This window comes from Brugia malayi (genome assembly GCF_000002995.4).
Source record: "Brugia malayi strain FR3 genome assembly, contig: Bm_v4_Chr1_scaffold_001, whole genome shotgun sequence".
In the NCBI taxonomy this organism is placed as follows: Eukaryota; Metazoa; Nematoda; class Chromadorea; order Rhabditida; family Onchocercidae; genus Brugia; species Brugia malayi.
Window position 1 is genome coordinate 3,225,215 of NW_025062475.1, and position 23,081 is coordinate 3,248,295.

Below are 23,081 nucleotides of genomic sequence, written 5' to 3' on the forward strand. Positions count from 1 at the left end.
CAAAAAAAAAAGACTGCCTACTTCCTTTTTTTTCAACTGTCATCGACCTGTTTCTTTTTTTTTGGACTGAATAATTTTATGACTAATTTAGCTAAATCTTAGAAAAAATCCCTAAAAGTTCGATTATTTCATAATAATTTCAAGTAATAATATTATTCACCTTCACTTCATCACACTTTAGTTTTACTAAGATATCTAACGAAAGTAAAGCAAAAAAAAAAAATTATTTATTTTTTCTCGACAAGAAAAAGAATACAATTTTAATATTCAGCTAGAAAACATTGTTTAGCAAAGAATTAACCTTCAATCTTTAACATTAATAATTTTTTTATTAAAATGTTCTATAAATTATTCACTTAATGAGTGATAGATCAGAAAACGATAAATAAAATTTTAATAAAGAACTAAGTATTAATAATTTCACTTTCGTCTTTGCTAACTTTTTTTTTGACGTTTTAATTTTGTAAAAATTTCTTGAAATCATAGGTTTATATTCACTTGATGTTTTATGTTTATCTTTAATTTATACCATTAATATATTTGAATTTTTGAAATGCATTAACTTCCAAATATTTAAAGAAGAAATTAAAATGTACAAAATGAATTTAAGATGAATTCTATTGACTTATTATATTTGCAACAAAATTAAACTGTACCTGTCTGTCACTTTAAGCTATTCTTTTGTCAACTGTCGTCTTCTATTCGTTTGAATTACCCCAAAAAAAAAAAAAAAAAAATTTTGCTCATTTCTTTTTCCTCTCCTATTTTCTTTTTTTTATTTTATTGAATCTTTTGCTAATATTTCTGTTCCGCTCGAAATTTTTGTTTGCTAAGGTACCTCTCTGATGACAGCTCTAAATATTGTAGTGGTAAGCTTATCGAGAAAAAAAAGAAAAAATCGAATGAAATCGAACGAACTATTAGCCTGTTCGCCTACAAAATGTTTGTGTGTCTGTCGTATGTCATTTATCCGACAAATGTTTGCATGTATGTATGTTTGTGTGTTAGTAAGTTTACATATATCTTGTAGATGAGTAAATGTATGAATTTGTGTTTTTTCAAGGTGTTAGCTTAGTTGGCTAACCCATTTTATGTGTGCGTGTGTGTGTGTGTTTGTCTGCGTTTGTATGTGTCTGTATGTTACTGTCACTTTGCTGCGAATGATGATGATGGCTGGTGATGATGATGATAATGGCTGATAATGATGATAGTGACGATGATAATGATGATGATGATGATAATGGTTGATAATGATGCTAGTGACGATGGTAATGATGATGATGATGATAATGGTTGATAATGATGATGATGATAATGGTTGATAATGATGCTAGTGACGATGGTAATGATGCTAGTGACGATGGTAATGATGATGGTGATAATGGTTGATAATGATGCTAGTGACGATGATAATGATGATGATGATGATAATGGCTGATAATGATGATAGTGACGATGGTAATGATGATGGTGATAATGGTTGATAATGATGCTAGTGACGATGATAATGATGATGATGATGATAATGGCTGATAATGATGATAGTGACGATGATAATGATGATGATGATGATAATGGCTGATAATGATGATAGTGACGATGATAATGATGATGATGATGATAATGGTTGATAATGATGATAGTGACGATGATAATGATGATGATGATGATGATAATGGTTGATAATGATGCTAGCGACGATGATAATGGTTGATAATGATGCTAGTGACGATGGTAATGATAATGTCGGACATCCTTTAATTAGCGCTTCTTTTTCATCTAAAATACCTGAAATAATCAACGAAATTTCGATGATATTTTGATTCTATCTGTTACTATTAACCTAATGAAGAAACGAACGTTACAAATGAAATTTCAATTTGATACGATCTACTATTATCTGTTCATTAAATTAATCTATTCCTTTCTTTGTTACCTTATTTGTCAACAGTTTTGAAAATTAAAGAGTTTCCATTAGTGATATAATTAATTTTTCATTAAAAATAATAATTGTTCTTATAAAATATCAACAGATTATTATAATTTCTTCTTTAACACTATAACCGAATTTAACTCTATAATGCATCGTAAAATCGTAATCAAAATTTTTCAAATTCGAATTTCTAGGCTATGTCGAATATTCTTTAGCACAATTTTTTAATTTTCTGTATTACTTTACTCCATCCAAATGTCACAGCAGCAAATTTCACGTGAATCCTTCTTACCATCAACGAAATGCTCACATTCTGATGACTGTCACCATAATCGTCCTGTACGTTCATTTATCTCTTTACCTGATATCAAAGAAGCTACTATCGAAGAAAACGATAGTAGTAGTTGTAGCAGTTCTGTGGAACATAATCAGAAAGCTGTCGTCAATTTTTATGATCAAAATATTCGAAAATCTCCGAAACAGGTTCTTTAATAAGAAATTATCAGCTTATCAGCAATCCTTCAAATATCTACCAAATTCTCAATAATTATTATCATTTTTCAATTAAATTAAATCAACTAAATCATTGTATTCTACGAATCACTATATTATCACTATATTAGACATTGAAATTGTTATATTTACATAGTTGAACTAAGTGATTTGCTGATTTATTATGATTATAATCTGATAAGCTTATATCATTGATTTATTCTATCAATTTATCACCTTAATTTTAAAAATTTCAGCTTTTATTATAATAAAAAGTATTCCAACAATATTTCATCCATTTGAACAAAGACAAAAAAAAAAAGACGAAAAGATTTTTGTGATACATTCCGAAAGTATCAAATTTTGTCAGTATGATTATTCTATTTAAAGTGTGTACTGAAAACTAAATTTTTCTTCATTTTCAAGAGCATTTAAGTCAATTCAAGTTTGCTTATTTACTTATATCAAGCAGTAAGTTAATTTGAGTAAATGATTGCTCGAGAATTCATCTTTTCCTTTCTTTTTTTTTCTTGTTTTCTAGAAGACAAGAATTTTATTTACTGTGAAATATAATTCATACTGAATAAATTTTTGATTTTTTTCTTCCTTGCTAATTGTATAAATAGATTTAAAGTTAAACTAAAGTTGAAATGGCATAGTTAAATTTAAATTAAATAAATTTAATTATCTTCTGAAGCTAGATTAGGCTTAATAGACAATAAAATTCATTGAAACAATACTTTTACGCTATAATTTATGTCTTTATAAAGAGTATAGTTAAACTTAACTATGAATCTGTGGTCGTGAAAGATTTAAATTCTTATTTATTATTTTGAAAGATGTTTGTTGATCTCAGGGAGATTAGCTGGATTGAGATATTAATATTTGGGATAATACAGGAATATAATAATTCATTTATTAATAGAAACAATAGTACAATGAGCTTTATAGGAAATAATTGAAGTTGAACTTTCTTGGTATTAAATTTCATGAAATTTACTGATAAAATCTTGTAATCCTTTATTCAGTCACTTACTTATGGTCATTAAATGTAATTTAAATTAATATTTATATTATAGACATAAATACAATTAGCAAAGTTATAATTTGAGCTACCAAATTTGTTATTATATTATTTGAAGTTATTATAATTTACTATAATTTTTTAAATTCCTATGTTGTTAGCTAAATTTTCAAGATTTAAATTAATTATTTAAGATTTCTAATCACTTTTTGATTTGTTACTCAAAAAATATTTGACTAAGTTTGATAATTTCAGAACTTGGAACTTGAAAGTAGCAACAATTCTGTCGTAGTGGATCATCTCATAGCAAATGAAAATGTTCGGCGGTATTGTCATGAACAAATGGTGACACCATGTTCTGCAGATACTTCCAAATCTTCTATAGTACAGGTGAGCATTTGACTGGAATTATTTATCAAATTACTATAAGTAAACATTTATAAATATCATTTTTCTCTTCTTATTTTAATTTTGAATATTTCAAAAATTTTTTTAAATTTAAATTTTTTTTTTTTTTTTTTGCAGACATTGCATCCATCAGAAAACATCGATGTAAACATAAATGCAAATCAAACCCCTCATTCTGTTGAAAAAATTCAAAAACCAACGATATCAATAATTGCTGTCCAAATTACGAATCCAAATTCACATCGTCGAGTCATTTGCACAAATCAAAATGAAACACATCGCAATAATAGCAAAAGCAAAATAGTATTTTTTAAATTTAAATGATTTTTTCAAGCACCAAATTTTGTCACTATGAATTATTAATTTTTGAAATAATAAAATGCGATGAAAAGTGATAATAATATTTGATTAGTATTAAGAATATTGAACAATCAAAAAAGATAAAATATTGTTAAGCTAATAAATATTTCACTTCTGAATTGTAATATCTTTTGAGATGAGCAAATTATATCGTTATTTTGTCCTGGAAGATTTGTGTGTTAATTTTAAAAAAAAAATTTAATATTATTAATTGTAAGAGATATTTAATGAAATATACATTACAAATCATTAAAGTGCTTATTGCTGCTCAAATAATTTGAAATATATATTTGCAATGTTTCAGGTTTATAAAATGGACAACGATTTTGACAATTCTTCTGATTCTGATCCGTTTGTATCTACACTGAATTATTCGAGTGATTTCAGTAAACAACCAAAATCTATCCTAAAACAACGACAAGTAGCAGAATCTCTGTTATCACCATCTACCTGTGATATCAGTGATAATACATCTGAGCGTTATGTTGAAAGGATTCAAATTAGTGACACTAGTGATAAGGTATAACATTTTCAGGACATTTCCAGGAAACATTTATTATCACTCTGCCTTTATTTATCTTTAATTTAAACAATTTGTTATTATCAGCTTATCTTTGATGAGGAAATTTAAATTTGTTTACATTAGCTAAATAAAAAAAAAGGAAAAATGTCACAATTATCCAATTCTGTGACATCTTTCTTAGAATTTGTTTTTCAAATTTCTTTTTTTATAAACTGAAAAAAATATAAAAAAATTGAATAAATAATTAATTCATCTTTAAGATGCTTCAATCAGTAGCAAACTAACTTCTAGAAAAATATAACAGAAAGAAAAAATATTTAATTCTAAGTTTTTAAATAAAATTTCAGAAATGATAATTATTGAATGTATAAAATTAAATCACTTATATCTTTAAATTTAAAATTAAAACTATTTTTGCTTTTAAATTTCATACTTTCAAGCTTAGAACAAATATCATTTGAAATATAAATTTTAATTTTATTAATATTATTGTGAGCCAAATTTTATGACTTATCTTTTGCTATTTTGCTATCATTTGAAAAAAAAAAAAAAAAATTATAATTATAATTTAGTATACTATGAAACATTACTAAGAGTATTCAAACTAACCTTTTTGCTTCAGAAAGAAAAACAACAATTCAACGATCAATGCTGTGACATATCCGATCGAATGAGTCAATCTTCTCATTCTTTCAATCTCAGTTCAAATTTGACTGAACGCGAGAATAGGCTATATCAAATTATGCAGGAAAATCTGCGACAACAAAGATTGTTACGACGACCTCAAACACCACGTCATCTTCCGCAAGCCTCGTTTAATGGACCTTTCTTTACTCTCGAAGAAGTTCACATCAAGCAGCAAAGGTTTAATTTTAACTATATTAAAATTGTTGATGCTAAAAGTGCTAAATTATTTGCTAATGCTAATTATTATATTATATATTATATTATATATTATACATTATGATTATATTTTATAAAATTATTCCTCAACAATTTATTGCAAATTTTATTAGCAATTATTTAGTGTTATTTTATGATATTTGATAATTTTAATTTATATGAACTTGAAAATTTCTCAATTATTTACATATTGAAAAGTTTCAAATAAAAATTTACAAATGCATGACAAAGTAGTTGAAACGATTGAAGTAGAGAAATTAAAAAAAATTTTTTTCATTTTCAGTGAATCATTGGAAAGACAACAAATTCCTGTTGAAGAGTATCGTTTTGAAACTGATTATCACTTAATCAGAAAAGAGCAACAAAATTCTATCGATGATTCGAACCACAAATTAAGGTTTCATTTATTTTCTTATTAATTTAATGAATCATTTTTTTTTACTTATTCAAATGATGAGTTAACTAATTGTAATTTAAAATATTTAGCTATGATAGTCGATCAAAATCGGTATCAGTAATGGAAATGAATGTAATGGAACCTGAAAAAGTAATTGATTATTGGTTTTGATTAATTGCAAACTGTTTAAAATTTCAAACGAATAGAGCAAATTTAATTGTCAAATTAAAATTTCTAATTTAATTTTTTTCATTTTATGTTGAAATGTTGAGACAACGCTTTTTAAAATAATTTACAGAATAACGAAATTAAAGAAAGTGTTGTTGTTCCATCACTACAGCCAGCAAAACAAAAACATGAACGTGCTCGATCGGTTCCACCATCATTAAGAACCAGAAATATTACTGATCCGGATCGAATTAATGAGTACCATCGACAGAAGCAACTTGAACTGGAAGCTATGAGACTTAATGAGGAAAAGGCTGTTTTATGCAGAGAGAAGCAGGTATTGGCTTACAATCTAATCAATATTTTTATATTTTACAATAATCATTTCACGAAATGTACTGATATTACTTTATCAGTCACTGATATGATTACAATCTCTACAACACAATGAAATATTTTAAGTGTCGTGCTTTGGAAAAACAAGAACATTTGTATTGTCAACAAATGCAAACAAAAGGAAGTAGAATAATTAGTCCAGCAATAGAGGACTCAATGACACAATCTCGTGAAGAATTACAACAGATCGATATTAATGCTCAAAAACGACAAAAAGAATTTTACTTTGAGGTTTATTTCTAATTTATATTTCATTACTGCCACCTGTTTTTGAGATTAAAATTTTCGAATTTTTGAAATAATCAAAACATAAGAATTTCATACAATAATATTCGCATTATTATTTCTAAGAAATTCATTTTTTACTTATTTTCTTCGTTTTTTTACGCTCTTTTTTCTCTCAATTTTCATTTTGTTACTACTTGTTACTTTGTTATTTTTACTTCTTACTTTGTTATAAAGTTTTTTAAAAAAAAAGAAAAGAAAATAACAATGAACGGATTGATTATTTATACTTAAAAATTAATAATTATTGCTAATGAATAAATTTATAGTAATTAAATTGATTTATTGGAAGAATTATCCATTTGCTTATTTAGAGATTTTTTTAAATAAATACCTTACTTTAGTGTGAATGGATTGATTATTTATAGTTAAAAATTAATATTTATTATTAATGAGTAAATTTATAGAAATTAAAAAAATAAAACAATGAATAATTGTTTTATTTAAAATTGAATTTAATTACTGTTTTGCTTAATTTAGAAGAATATAGAACCACAATTGATGCATGTTTATGAAACGCGTCCTATTACGGCGACATCTGAAGGTGACACACAAGGTGAACTTATCTGCTCTCCAAATTCGATAACCTGGAAACGAGTGTACATTGTTGATCAATTAAAACCAGTTGCTAAAAATGAAATTATCACCAGTGAACAACTTCTTGAAAAAGAACGATTCGATATTGACTTATTAAAGGTAATTTATTTTATAACATTAGCATATTATTAATTCCAGTTAATTGTATTGTTTTAAATTTGCGGTAATTATCAAAGAAAACAAAAATTGACTAGTAAATTAAATTTCTTTGGTTTAATTTGATTTTATAATATTAAGATCATTTTTCTATTATTGATTGATTGATTGATTGATTACGATATTGCTAATATTTAATGCCGCAATTTGTGATAACACATATTATGATAGGTCTGTTTTTTTTTTTTTTTTTTTTTTTTTGTAACAAAAATAATTCTCACTTGTAATATTAGAAAAATAATTCAAATTGTTTCAGCGCCGTGAAGTATTTATTGAAAAACCAAGACCTGAACCGGTAATTTTCCGAACTGGGAAACGATGGAAACCACCACCGGAACAGTCTAATGTTTGGCCATATGTTGGTAAAGCATTAAATGCTGAGCCAAGCCTTGAAAGTAGTAGTAACTACTCTACAGGTAACTTTTAAACTGTAGTATTTTCTTTTTTAAGTAAATTAAAGTTTTATTTCATTTTGTTTGAGTGAATTTTTCATAGTGCTAACTTCGTTGTTTATATTTTAATTAAGTTATTGTTGATTAATTGAAGCAAAACAAGAAAAATTAATATTTTCCCTTTTATGTGCTTTAATTTGCTCTTATTGCAATTAATTTCTACAGATAATGCAACAGGTCGAACAGCTGAATTCCGATGGCAACCAGTTGTCTATGATCCGGAATACAAACAGGAATGTAAGAATTTCAGTCCGGAACATTCATTACCTGATACATTACGAGGATATGGTAAGTATCATTGTAAAAATACATTTCACATTACATAATGAAATTTCAAGTTTTCGAAATCTTTCAATTTTGAATTGCAAACAATTGTTTTGATTAAAACCATAGTTATTGATTTTAATTTTTGACTTAAAAAAAAACTGACTTAGGTCCTGGTCCATTAGATGAATCTGCAAAACGTCAAATCAGGCATGTTGTTCAACCGTTACCTGATGGTAGTCATAGACCGAAACCAGCATTCGGTGGTCCACGTGCTACACCATCTGGTGGCTTCTATCCTCATGCACCAAATGCTATTAAGGTTGGAAAAATATTTTCCTAAAAATTTAATATCTTCCAAATACTTTAAAATAAAATATTCTCCTAAAATACCTTTACGTCATTTTGAGAATTTCTTCAAAAAATCATAATATGCTTTTTCTATTTTTCCTGTTTCAAAATTTTATTCATATCAAATTTAATTTCTCATTATTTTCAAGTTTGATAAAATTTAGGTACTGAAAAAGAAGCATTCACAAAGCTTACCGGAATTAATTGATGCGGATCCGGATAAGGAAATGGAAATTATCCATCATAGAAAATTTCATCGATTTGGAGAGTTACCATCTTCGCGATGCTATGGTTAGCTTAATTATGATAAAATATCATTATAGCAGTGGAATTAAATTGATTAGTAACATTTAATAATTATAATTAAAATCTCCAACTATGCTATCATAAAAAACAAATGAAATGCTAATTTCAGATATAGCTGATTGGGAAAAAATCTACGACTTGCCAGTACACACATCCACGATAACGTCACGTGACATACCTCGTAACGTGAATGTACGTGGAAAGCTTGCAGCATTTGAAAATAAGCTAAGACTAACAACTCCTTCAGTTCATTTACGTTCAAATACAGGTAACACACGTTGTTCACGTGCAACTAATATCGATGATGGCTTGCAGTCATCAGACAATGAACAAATGAACCGAAATCGACAGGTTAGTTAAGTTACCTTCATTTTTCTAATTATTAATTATGTAAATTAAAATAAGATTAGCAGAGTAATTTAAATGCCATCTTTTTCATTGCTACAAAAAATTTCTGTTAGATTTAAAAGTACATTTATTTTGAAAGTTTTCTATAGTTAATGCATAAGCAATTGGAAATTTTATTAATTAAAAAATAAACTTTTCTATTTGTGTGTGTCTTTAATTGACAGCCATTTCATTAATAAATTAAGCAATTAAACGGTAACTTTGGAAGATTTTGCATATATTTTAATTATAGGATGAAAGTTAGAATAACAGAAATCATTTTTTTGCCTAATATTTTAACAGTACTGTAATTAAAATTAATTAAAGCATTTGATGAATTATGCATTGTTGTTTATTTCTAAAAGATAGTATGAAATGAAATAATGCAAAGCATTTATGATAAATTGAAGTAGATCTAATCATATCAATTATTTAGTATAATTAATGAAATTTTTTATCAACTTCATCCAATTATATTGCCAAATTTTTTCTTGCAGTATTTACGACAACAACGACACCGACAACAACAATTTTCGCCAACTATAGCACGCACTGATAATAATAATTATTATAATCATCGATCATATCAGATAAATAAGGTATATTTGTTTATATTTCAGGTTTTATAATAAGAAAAAAAAAGAGAAATACAATTTTTTTTTTCTTTGGCAAATTATTTGATTGAAAAAATTTTCAAAATTTAGCAGCAACGAAATGAACGGAAAATAATTCCATCCGGTGGTTCATTAACTCATCATATCGATCATTGCAACGTAAATCAAACCAATCGATTATGTTCAATCAGTCATCCTGATAACTGTTATCAATTTAATCGTGAGATGTTATCACAAAAATTAACACGTCCTATACGTGATCCTTCAGAACACAGTCATTATCAGTATCGCATTCCTGTTTTTCGTTCTGATCGTACGTCAACTGCATATGAGCAGCAGCAGCAGCAATTATCAGCAAAATCACAAGCTGCTCCACGTCGTCTAACACGTATACCTGTGAATTGTGTCGCAGATCGAAGTAATCCTCAAGTGATCGACGTACAACGATTGCCATCACGAATCTCAACTAATACACAATGGCAGTCATTATTTATGTTTGAGTAAAATAAATTACTTTTTCTAACTTCTTAGTATGAATTTCTGTAAATTTCAAACTAAAAAAATTAAAAAATTTTTTAAGCTCCAAGGTAACACATACAGTATAACACGTACGTCAACAATTTGTCTTTTTTTTTTCAGGCAAAAATTTCCACCTTAATTGCAATTTGTTCATCGAATGGTAAGTTTTACTCTCTGTACCAATGTCATAACCGATTCGTTTTTCATTGTCACATTATTTTCAATTATATTTTTTTTGAAATGCTTTTGTATTCTTTGCTTTCTCTCTTATTTTCTTGTAATATTTTGTACATTTAACTTTAACTTTTTACTTACTCAAACAAAGTATTAAATTTTTGTATTTCTGTGTTTCGTTCTTTCTTTTAAAAAAAAGGAAACTAATTTTATAAACTTATGAATATATAGCATTATCTTTCCATTTCACTTATTGATAATTTTCATAATTATTTAATTTTTATTAATTATTCAAAATAAAAAATTATTATTTAAAATAAACAAAAAAAAAAGAGACAGAAATTCAAAGCAAACAGTAATAATTTCTGTAAAATAAATAAACAATGCTATTTGGAAAGAATTAGAAAAAAAAATAAATAAATAAAAGAAAGCAAAAAGTATCGCATAAATTTTAATTTCCTTAAATTAACCAAATTTTAACTTTTTTTTTTTTATTTTCACTTACGTTTGTAAAATCTTTCCGGAAATTTTTACATAAATTTTGTAAAAATATATAAATTCATTCATTACTTTTATTTTTTTGCTCAATTCTACGAATTTTTTTTACAAAAAAAAAAAAAAAAAACAAACAATATTTTTGATTGATTAAACTAGTTATTTGTTAATTAATCACTTTAAGAAAAAATTTAACACTTTTCAGGGAAAATAATTAGAAACTGTTGAATTTAATAATTTAATCAATCAATTGAACAATTATTTAATTGTAGTATTACTTTTCTAAATAGTTTTTTTTTAATATTGAAATGTCAATTTTTGCTTTTTTTCTTCTCCATCGAAATATATTTTCATTGTTAATCGATTGATTAATAATTCCAACTATTTTATTGCATTTTTTTTTTCTCGAAATATATATATATAAATGTTAATAAATTTCCTTACATTTATTATTTTATAATACTTTTTTCTGTCTAAATGAATAACTTATTCCCTTATCATTTTTCCATCAGTGATAATAATTAATTTGATATGATCTAATAATATCATATCATTTCTGTTATTATCAAATATTAAAATAATGGACGACGAAAAAAAAACAAAGCAAACGGTATGGATATTTTTGCATTATTTTATTTTATTTTTAATTTACTTTTTTGTTAATTTTTATTTATTTTAATTGCAATTTACTTTTTAAATGCACAATGAACATTTAAACTTTTATATTTTTTTCAAAAATTAAATGATTTTATTTTTCTTTTTTTTTTTATAATTTATTAATTATCTATCATTTCAGTATTTCAGGTCTTACTTCTTCTGTGCAAACATTCTCAGCTCCATCTGATTTCTGTTTTATGTTTATCAGTGATGTTATGTATATATTTATATAGTAAAACGAATTATCACTTAATTATATACCACTTGGAGATAATTAGTTTATTTTCATCTTAAATGTTTAGCAGAATAATCTAATAAATATAAGCAATAAGCTTTTACCATTTTTTGTTTTAAAGTTTTAGATAATTTTTTTTTTTTTTAAATGATGTAAATTTTGCATTTTATCATCAATTTAAATTTTATATTTTTTCAGACAGCCAGTGGAAGACCAAAAAATGTAAGCATTTTTCTTTTTTATTACTGATTAAAATTATCACTGATTTTCCTTTTTTTTTTTTTTTTTTGGAATGATTTGTTGACCGCTCAGTCACTACTTTAAAAAAAGAAAAAATACAATAATCGAATTATTAAGAAAAACTTTTTTGATATTGATTAGTGGAATCGATGATATTATTTGAGCTACTGATAATATCAACCATTTCTCTAAATTAAAGATAATTGACCGTAAGTACAGAAGACGAATTCAATTCACTTTTTTTCTTTTAGTTTTTTTAAATTAAATTTTTGAGCATTCTAAAATTTCAAATTTTAACTTTTATTTCTTTAATTAAAATATAGCATAGTGTATTTTATAGCTATGATTGAAAGTAGCAAAAAACTATTTAAAATATTTGAGTTCTAAAATAATTATATAATTTTGTGCCAAATTGTAAATTTTGCCGATTTCCGATGAAAATTTAAAATTAGAACGAATTAAAATTAGAGCTACACTTGTCCGAATTTCAAAGAATTGTGACTTTTCTTGTGAAATTCATATTCATCTAGTTAAAATCGAAAGATCTAAATTAGTAATCCAAAAAAAAGATAATAATTTATTAATTATATAACATATATATAACTAATTATATAACATATATATAACATATAAAATTTAGTATATCTCTTGTTAAAATAATTTCCAGTTATATTCTCCATTTTTCTTTTTTTTTTTTCTATTACATTCCTCATCATTCTCTATTATCTAATATAAATTTTAAATTCGTAATTTGAAGTTAATTTCAAATCTATCAGTACTCATCAAAAATTCATTTAGAATGCATAAAATAAAAACTAATTTTATTTTAAAGTATTTAAAAAAAAAAAAAAAAAAAGAACGAAAGAAAGAGTTCAAGGAATCTCTACCACTAAGCACCTCTATTCGCTTAAATAATCTGATAGTTACTTACGTGTGACGTGTAATATGCATCACTGTAACAATTTAGAAACACGTGTCATCACGTTTCCGCTTTAAGCAATAAACTAATAAATAATTTAAAAAATTTTTTTTTGCAACTAACAGCAACAATTTACTAAATTAGAAACTTCTATTAGTGCTTTTCATTTCTTTTCTTTTCTTTTTTTTTTCTTTCATAAATGCTAAAATTTTCTTTCTTTCTCTCTCTCTCTCTTTCTCTTTTTTTTTTTTTTAAATTGCTCAATTTTTACTGAAAAATATTTTTAAAAATATAATAGCAATGATAATTTATGCATTATAATTAATGCAAAAAATGATGAAAAGAAAAGAAAAGATTAAAGAATGAAATTATCAAAGACTTAAGTAAATGATAATTTATAATTGTGAAATTTGTTAAATTCAAATGACAAACATTTAATGATAACAATGTATTTTACTTTAGAATAGTGACTTAGATCAATTAGCACAGTTGAATGAGAGACTTTTGGAACGATCTAGAGGAAGGCGAACAGACTACAAACTTATTGATTCTGAAATTATTAAAAGTGCACCTGAACCAGTTCCAGCTGCTGTTAAGGTTCGCTTTTTTTTTCTATGCTAATCACTTTTATCTTTAATTATTGAATTTTTTGAATAAACAATAATCATTCAATTAATTAATTAATTAATTAATTAAGTAAGTAAGATATTCTATTTAATCCTACATAAAATTGCAATAAATTATGATTAAATTGTGTTTTCTTATTGAGCTAAAATTTTAAAACTAAACATTAGCAAAATTTTTAATGCCTAATTATCTCATGGAAATAGTTGAAATTACAAAAAATTTCAATTCACATTAAAAAAGAAAATGAAATAGGCAATTACTATGACAAAAAAAAAAAAAGAAAATACATTTTAACACATTAATTTACCTGTCTTTAATTGCATTCAGGTGACATAATTATAAATTTGTAAAGAGCACAAGCTTATATAAGCAATATGTTAAATTATTACAAATTGCTGCTGTAAATGTAAACATTAACATGCACAGAATAGTATATTATTAAATTTTTAAAAAATTTTTTTTTTTTGTTTCGTATATTAAATTTAATTATAATTATTTAGGTCTGGCATTAATTTCAGATATAATTAAATTAATTTTATCCTTTCCAATATATTATTATAATGGAAGAAATATCAAGTATAGCACTAACTTTAATCATTTTATTTTTCACATATAAATTACAATTTTAGTATTTCAATTCTGAAAAAGTACTTCCTGCTTATTAGATTAATTTCTTTGTCTTTTAAATTCTAATCTGTTTAGCATAACCAAATGATAAATTTCGTAGTGCTTTAAATTATGAATTCAATTCAATTAATTTCATTCAACTGATAATAAAATTATAATCATAATTTATCAATTTAGCACTAAATTACGCTTGTAAACTTCTTATCATTCAAATTAACTCTTTAGGAAAAAAAAAAAACTTTATCTTCTTATTTCTTTTATGTTTATTCATTTTATACAGAGAATACTTTTTCTTTTCACTTTTTGTTCTTCAAATAAAAAAGTTTTTTTTTTTTTGAAAAAAAAAAACAAATTTGATAAAATTAAATTTAATGATTAGAGAATATTGTTTCATTTTTTTTCTTTAACTTTTCATTTTCTTTTATCTATTTTGATAGATTTTTTTTTTCTGCAAAATTATCGAGAATGAAAAAAAAAAAGTAGAATTAATTGATATATTTGTCTCTTTATGATTCCAGGAGCAAATACGTGATATGCTTGAATCACGCATTTCAAATGATACATCAGTTAATTCAACCATTCCACAACAGGATCGATCCGGTTATGTTACGGTACGGAAACGTTTCCTTCATTGAAAGGAAACAAATTAAAAAAAAAAAAAATTATTTTACATTTTCTTTTACAATCTTTTAATTAAAGCAAAACAAAACAAAACAAAAGAAAAAAACGAGATGAAAAATGAAATAAATAAATTTATTTCATTTAGCAGTGCTTTCCTAAGCAATAAATATGAAATTTTCTAGAAAAAAAAATAAAAATATTTCCTTTTTTTTTTCTTTTCCTATTCTTTTTTCCTTTTTCTAATCCATTTTTTTTTTATATTTGTTGCTGTGTTTCTAATATTAATAGTAACGATTTCATTTTTGCCTAATATTTTAATAACTAATTTGTTTTTTTCCCATTTAATATATTTGTTGTTTGAAATTTTACTCAAATATTTTTTTTTTTGAGAAACAAATGTTTAATTTTTTGTTTTATTATTGATGAATTATCATACTAATTCATCCATTTTAGGCATTTCTTTCTTTAAATGTTAAAAAAAGGACAGTTCTGGCCAAGTCTCCATCCAAACGATGCCTGAAATATTTTAGAATAAAACCGGTTGTATCGTTTTCAGAAAATTTTCAGGATGCTTCATCAGCTACCTGGCAATTCTCATCCCATTCATTTTCACCTCGTTCCATTGTTTCGGTAAATGGTGGTGCCAAGGATGGCTTGCTCAAGGTACGTACCGATCTGTCCCCAGGCTTATGGCGTACCCTTTCCCGTTCCAATGCCGCCGTACAAACTGCGCACATTGAGGTCTGGCTTTTTTCCGCAAATTTCGGCAAAATATATTTCTCTAAGCAGCTGGATGATTATCATCCAGTATCTCAAAACTAATGAAATGACCTGAATTCAATAACAGGGCAGGAAGAAAAAAAGAAATACTTGGAAAATTTTCCAAAAATATTTGAAGAATATCCAATTTGCATTAAAAAAAAAGGCAAGGCTTTGATCTCGTAGAATTCCGGAATGTTCAAATTTCGGAATTCCGAAGCTTTAATATTCATATTTGAATGTCTGTGTGGCTTTAACCGTTTTTTGCACATTTTTCAAAAGATACACACACAACCCAGAAAAAAAAAAATGAAAATCACAGCAATCACAGCACCAATTCACTTTTAATGCACAAATTTTATTCGTTCTTTTTTCATCTGTGATTTTTGTTTTTTTTTTTTAATTGTTCGTTTGCTTCAATTTGACTCAAAAAAAGGAAAGAAAAGAAAAAAAAATTCATAAAAATAATTAAAATTTTGCATCCATTTCAATTTATCAAATTTTCCAAAAAAAAAAATTTTTTTTTTTTAAAGATTAAAATGAAAAAGCATTAAAAAATAACGATGAAATGCTAATTGAAATTGATGCAAAGTTTTTTAATTTTAAACATTTAAATGCTTAACTTCACTCCTTTACTTCATTTCACTTTTGCAGTTATCTTTTACAAATACATTACGATTAAAACTTAAATCAGTTTTTAAAAAAAAAATTAATGACTAAATAAATTTCAATAAAATTTGTTTTACATATAACAATAGTATTTACAGCACTTTCACTTATAAAGTACTGATCATAATTTAGTAGCTTTTCGATCATTATATGCATATATCATTCGAGAACCCAGTGATAACTCTCGGAATCTAAATTTAAATTTAGTGATAGTTAATTTATATTAACTTATATATCGTATAAAGATTTTTCATAAAGTATGAGTTATGTGATCGATGTGTTTAAAGTATTAAAGTATGAGTTATGTGACAGAAAGCAAAATATAGTCAAAATAACAGATTAACTTAATTTCATTCTATTAGAAAGTCAAAAAATCGAAAGTTTAAAGCCTTTACATATATATATAAAATGCGCAACTGATAGTATTTTGGTACTAAATTTTAACAATTAAAATTGGTTATAGGTGTACGCAATAATAATAATAATAATAATAGCTATACCAAATTATTTCAAACAGGTTTTATTATTATTTCAAACATTCGGTCTCCCTCTCTCTCTCTCTCTCTCTCTCTCTCCATCTCTCTGTTATTATCAATTTACTGCTTCATTTACAATTTCCATTGATTAGGAGTTTATTTCTTATCAGCAGGTCTTAGTCATGAAATATAAGAGAATTGGATATCGGTCAAATTTCTAAAATAATTTTTATATAAATTATTGTTTCGTACACATTTGAGTTTCTATTTCATATTAGTAGTAGAAGTTTAGAGTGAATTCTCGTTTTATATAGAAATTATTTTTCATATGGAATTATATCATAAGATGATTTTGTCTTTATTAATTAATGTTGATCGAAGATTAGTCTAGAAACTTTCTTATTTATATGAATTTCTAGAAGTTATTTTCCTTTTTTTTTCTGTTGAAGATATTTCTTTTTGTTAATTTTGTGGGAAAATTTTGGGAACATTAAAAATTTTGCTCTAACTAAATTCAATTTTTTTTTTTTTATGATATTTCAAAAATTTTTAATCTAAAATTATGATTGTTAAATAAATTTATGAAATTAACAATGCATTCCGATGCACTAAATTATTTCAATTCTTTTGGACTTCTTTTTTTATTTATTTTCATTTTTTTAAAAAAAAAATAAAAACATGACGATTTTTTAACCAATTTAATGTTTAATCGATAATAAGAGTAATTTCTGAATTGATTTTTGATACCTTAGAAAGTTTTCTTAACAAACAGCGATCTGATAAGTAAGTAAATTTAGAGTGAGAAACAACATTGGCCCTATATGCCGTCACGTTTGGGTCCCGTAACGGATTCAGCGCAGTCCACAATGACGCGTGAATTCAACGAGAATTTCGAGAGACGCATCGAACGTTACGCTTCGTTGCCAACACTGGAAAGTGATACACGTGGAACATTGATTAAGATTAAGGTATCTTCAATAGTATTATTTTTGCAAGCATTAGTTAGGCTTATTGCGCCCATTCCATCTGCACATTCAAGAGGCGCAATTTATCCCGAAAAACTAAAACTTGAATCCAAACTTATCAAAATTCTGTATCATTAAGAGATCAGCTGAAATGTTTCTTTGTATTATTTTCTAATTTATTGAAATTTCTTAATACATTTCAAATCTTTCACAAATCAATGAAATCCATACTACTTTTCTTTCTAAAAAATTTAATTTAAATAAGAATAATGAGACGAAGCATTTGATACATCTGAATGTATTCAAATTATAATTCAAAAATTTAACATTTAACAAATCTTTTTAATATCTCTTTTTCTTAAATTTGTCATACATTTTCATACCATGCACCTTATTTTTTTCTTTTTTTTCGTCCACTTTATTGCATTTTTATTTAACTTATAACAAACATTGATCGTTAAGAAAAATTGTCATTGCTCGTAAAAATTGGATTAAATTTGATGAATTTTCATCAAAATTATTCATAGTTATTTTTACTAAACGTATGCTTATCATGAATGATAAGGTAAGATTTATCAGGAGAATACCAGAATAAGACTCATTAAAAGATCTAATTGCAGTTGTAGTCTTTAATTTAGAATATATTTTCCTCTTTATTCCTTTTTCTTTTAAATATATTTTTTATCAAAATATGTTCAATAAAATTTCCATTAAAAATTACTAAACCATATCCTAGTCATTGGAAATGATAGTTATGTCTGATGTTACATTCTACTGGTCATTTATGATAACAGATAAGGTGATAACAAATGATTTATCAGGAAAATACCAAAATAAGACTCATTAAAAGTGATCTAATTTCGCAGTTAAAATTTTCAGATTGCTTTCTTTATTTGTATTTCATTTTTTCAATCATTTTATATGCATGTTAGCATGATATTTAACATTTGAAAAACTTTCCTCCAATTCGTTCCCTCTAACTATCATTAATTTATCATTCTTCATTCAACGATAGTAAATGGAGGTAAATTTTTATCAAAATATTTGATATCTGATATAATTGTATCAAAGTGTCATATTATGGAATTATTAAGGTATATAATTTCCATTGTTGTAAAAGATCCAAAAGTTTTCAGAAATTTCCACAATTTTTTATTGTCATTTGTTAAAGTTTAAATTTAAATTTGATTGCCTTTAATTAAGAGTTAAGTATAATATTCAACAATTTTAGGATGATAAGCCTCGAGGTATTATGAAGCGTCGTGAGCTTGAAACAAAGGATCAAATGATGTATGCAGAGGAACCACGACAGGTAGTTCGAACAACTGATCAGTGGGATGAACGACGAATTGCTGCAGCGGTTAATGACAATCTTTCAATTATAAATTTAGTTTTAAATTTCAAATTTCTCTTTTTGAATTTTTTTTTCCCATTTTCCATTCCTTTTTCTTATCATTGTTAACAATTTGAAAAGTGAATAATTAAGAAGCCAAAAGTAACAGAAACAATACAAAGAGTGGAAGAGCATAAACGAATTGAAGAAATTGAAAGACGTGTGCAACGGAAAGAGAAAAAAGAAAAGAAAAATCGTACCTCTCATCGAAGTTATCACCATCAGCACCGCGGTGGCAGAGGTGAAACTTATGCATATAATGGATATAGTGATGAAGGTAAAGTAATCTTCAAATTTCAATTTTTCTTTTTTTTTTTTTTAAATATTTAATCTTGCATTGAAATATGAATTAGTTGTTAGAAATGTAGAATTTTGTAAAAATAAAAGCAAATTAATTTATGGTTGTAAAGTTAACTTAATGTGAAAGGATAAATTTAGCTAAGATAAATTAGTTATATTAAATTGAATGTTAGCCTAGAAATTATTGTAAAGGCTTTTTTCATACACTGTAAAATAAATATTTTTAATTGCACATTTTTGAAATGATTGTTGCTTTTTTGTGTCGTATCATTTATAATTCTAATTTTAATTCTTATGCAATTCTGTAGTATAAATTATACGATCTGTCCTATTTCACTTAATAATAGGAGATCATCATTACTTTCTGAGAAATTTAAATTTATTGAAAATTTTTCTGGGATTTTTATTTGTTATGTTTACCTAAGTACAATTAGATAATAATAGATTAAGTATTAATTAAGATCATGATAACAAAAGTCAGTTGATCTTGACAAAAAATAGATCAAAAATCTAATTGAATTATTGATATCACAGGAATTGGAATTTCAATTATAATATATGTCTATCAAGTTTATCCATTCTTATCAAATAAATTTAGCAAATTCATTTGAAATGCTTGCAGTACTTCAAATCAAGCATTTTTTATATTTGTATGATTACTGATTACATTGTTTTTCTTTTTTTCTTTTCTTCTTTAATCTATAAAATGAATTAATTTACAAAAAATTTGATAAATGAATTTTTGAATAGAATTATATAGATTGTGAGTTATTGATTGAACTAATTTCAGATAATCCAAATTATCAATGTTTCATTTGAAAAATTTCATAAAATAATTAAAGTTTCAATTTTTAGGTTATCGTAGTAATTCATTATCACGACAAAATGGTTATTTACCTGCACATGAAAGTTATATGCGATCTGTAACGACACGTCGTGAAAAAGATGGAGTATACTTTATTTGAAATAATTTAAAAGTTGTTGTCATGGAAAAATAACGAAAGAGAGAGGGAGAGAGAGAGAAAGAGAAAGAAAGAAAGAAAGATATGCTTGAATAAAATAATGAATTTTTCATTTTGCAAAATTTCCCAGCTAAAATTAAATTTAGTGGTTTTTTTTTTTTTTTTTTTTTTTTTTTCTTCTATGAAAATATTACAGCGTTATTATGATGACGGACGTCTGATAACAAACGGAAGCTTTTCAAATGCACGTTACGGTTCGTCATTATCCGATAGTTTAAGACGTGGAGAATTACGTTATAATCCGAACGGTGATATTCGGGAAGTACACCATAGCTCATCGAATCGAAATGGACGAATTCATAAAAGTCTTTCGACTCGTTAGCTACTTTATATTTCATTTAAAATTTTATGCTAATTATTGTCGCAAATCTTAATTAGTATTCAAATAAAAAAAAGAAAAAAAAAACTAATTAGCAGTCATTTTTGCTTCTAAAATTGAAGTTAAAACTAGGTCAGATACTAATTAAAGATTATTATTTGGTTGTTGAAGTAAGTTAGTAATAATCAATGAAGAAACAATTTAATTTTAATTTTAATTTTAAAGGTGATGTATATGATTCGGGTACAGCTTTCAACTATGACGGTGACTATCATCGTTCATCATCCTATCGTCGTGGTAGTCAACAAAGTGGCGGTCCTTTTGTTGAATTTCCACCAACGTTACCTCGTGATCGTGATGCACCAATACCGCCACCACATCGTGCAAGAGCACCATCCGATGACTTCTACAGGCCAATTACGAAGAGTCGAAGTTACGCAGACTGGGATGAGGGACGTGGCTTTTCACAATCGATCAGACGGTTAGTTAAGTAATTTCATTTATGAATGAAATTTAATTTCTATTTTTCATTTAATAATTTCTTTCCTTTTTTGAGGTCTAATTTCAACGGTTTTACAAAATTTAATGACTTTTTCACTTAACGTAAACGTGGGAGTTTTATTTAGACGTAATGAAGATATGGCTCGATTGGAGAATGAATTTCGTGATTCTCTGCTAATGCCACTGCCAAATATGTCCAATAATAGTGGTAATATGTATGAGCGTGATCATCGTCATGAGCAAATACCCGGTGGTTATGAGACTTATGATCGAGAAGTTAAGAGTAGCAGTGGTCGTCGCATCAATAAAGATGGAAATCCCACTGAGTATAAGTAAGCAAATACAGCAATAATAATTAATACTTAAATATTGAACATTCATAAAAGTAATAATTAAGAATAGTTAATTGTATCAAAATCATTTTAAAAATTTCCTGCTATTCGTTTATTTCTTAAAATTATTTAATATTTAAGTGAAAAAAAAAGGGAAAAAAAAAAATCTCTCAATTTATATTAATTTCTATCTGTTTTGTTTATTCCTTAAACTTAAACAGTTTAATTTCTCTTAATCAAAAATATTTGCTTTCAAATTTTTTTTTTCAGGGAGCAATCACAAGAATGTAGTTACAAACGTGAAACAGAAACGGATCGTAGACGTTAAAAGCTGAAGAAACAATTTGCATTATTATTTCTTTTTTTTTTTTCGTACAGTATTTTCTTAATTTTTTTTTGCAGTGCCAATTTTGTCCTTTTTTTTTTTTTTTGAAAAATTTTCTTTATTAGCTCAAATAGCTATAGCTTATGAATGGAAAAAGATGTATAAGCTCAAAAAAAAAAAAAAAGTTTATTTTACTGTATTTAATTTTCAATTTTTTTATCATTTTTAATATCTTATAAAAATCATTTGAAAAATAAGAAAAAAAAAATAAATAAAATAAAGTGAAATTATTTCTAAAATATATCCTTAAATTTGATCAATTTCTTTCTATCATATATTATTATATAGTCTTATCTTTTCTTTTATGATTTAAAATGCAAACTTTTAATATTTTCAACATTTTGTTAGAATCCGAAATAAAATTTTAACTCTTTGAATCAAATTTAATGATGCAAAAAAGTTTTTTTTTTTTTTTTAATTGAATATTTCGCGCAAAAAAAAAAGAAAAAAAAAGACGTCATTTATTTCTTTTTATAATAACTCTTACGAATTTTATTCATTGTATTCATATTTTACGAAAACATTTTTGAATTTTAAATTAGGAAAGCATTATGCGACAAATTTTACAAATTGCCAACTAAATATTTACCACAACTAAAATCTTTTTTTTTTTTTGATTGCTATAAATTTATGAAAATATAATTCAAAGTATATTACAATCAACAAAGTTTTCATTTTAGATATTTATTTAAACTGTCACAGTGTCACCATCTTATGCTTCAATGTAGAATTTATCGTATTTGTTCCTCTGCCATGTCAATTTGCTATTTATTTTAATTAATGCTTTTGCTACATTTCATATTAAAGTATTACTCCTCCTTCTTTCTTTT

General features: G+C 25.3%; 1 protein-coding gene across 1 annotated transcript; it reads left to right on the forward strand.

Moving 5' to 3' along the window:
• Positions 1 to 2,188: 2,188 nt before the first annotated feature.
• Bma-pat-12 (uncharacterized protein) lies at positions 2,189 to 22,194 on the forward strand (the record flags this gene model as incomplete). The annotated part of the gene is made up of 29 exons (XM_043076396.1): positions 2,189 to 2,416; positions 3,705 to 3,839; positions 3,975 to 4,106; positions 4,522 to 4,737; positions 5,363 to 5,604; positions 5,927 to 6,040; positions 6,130 to 6,190; positions 6,339 to 6,545; positions 6,671 to 6,835; positions 7,370 to 7,585; positions 7,899 to 8,058; positions 8,260 to 8,382; positions 8,529 to 8,680; positions 8,874 to 9,000; positions 9,125 to 9,366; positions 9,900 to 10,001; positions 10,107 to 10,445; positions 12,295 to 12,318; positions 13,718 to 13,852; positions 15,028 to 15,120; positions 15,698 to 15,871; positions 17,832 to 18,002; positions 19,231 to 19,359; positions 19,486 to 19,669; positions 20,548 to 20,642; positions 20,851 to 21,031; positions 21,259 to 21,514; positions 21,660 to 21,866; positions 22,137 to 22,194. 29 exons carry the CDS (start codon positions 2,189 to 2,191, stop codon positions 22,192 to 22,194), a joined length of 4,668 nt encoding a protein of 1,555 aa, XP_042932330.1.
• Between the last annotated feature and the right edge of the window lie 887 nt (positions 22,195 to 23,081).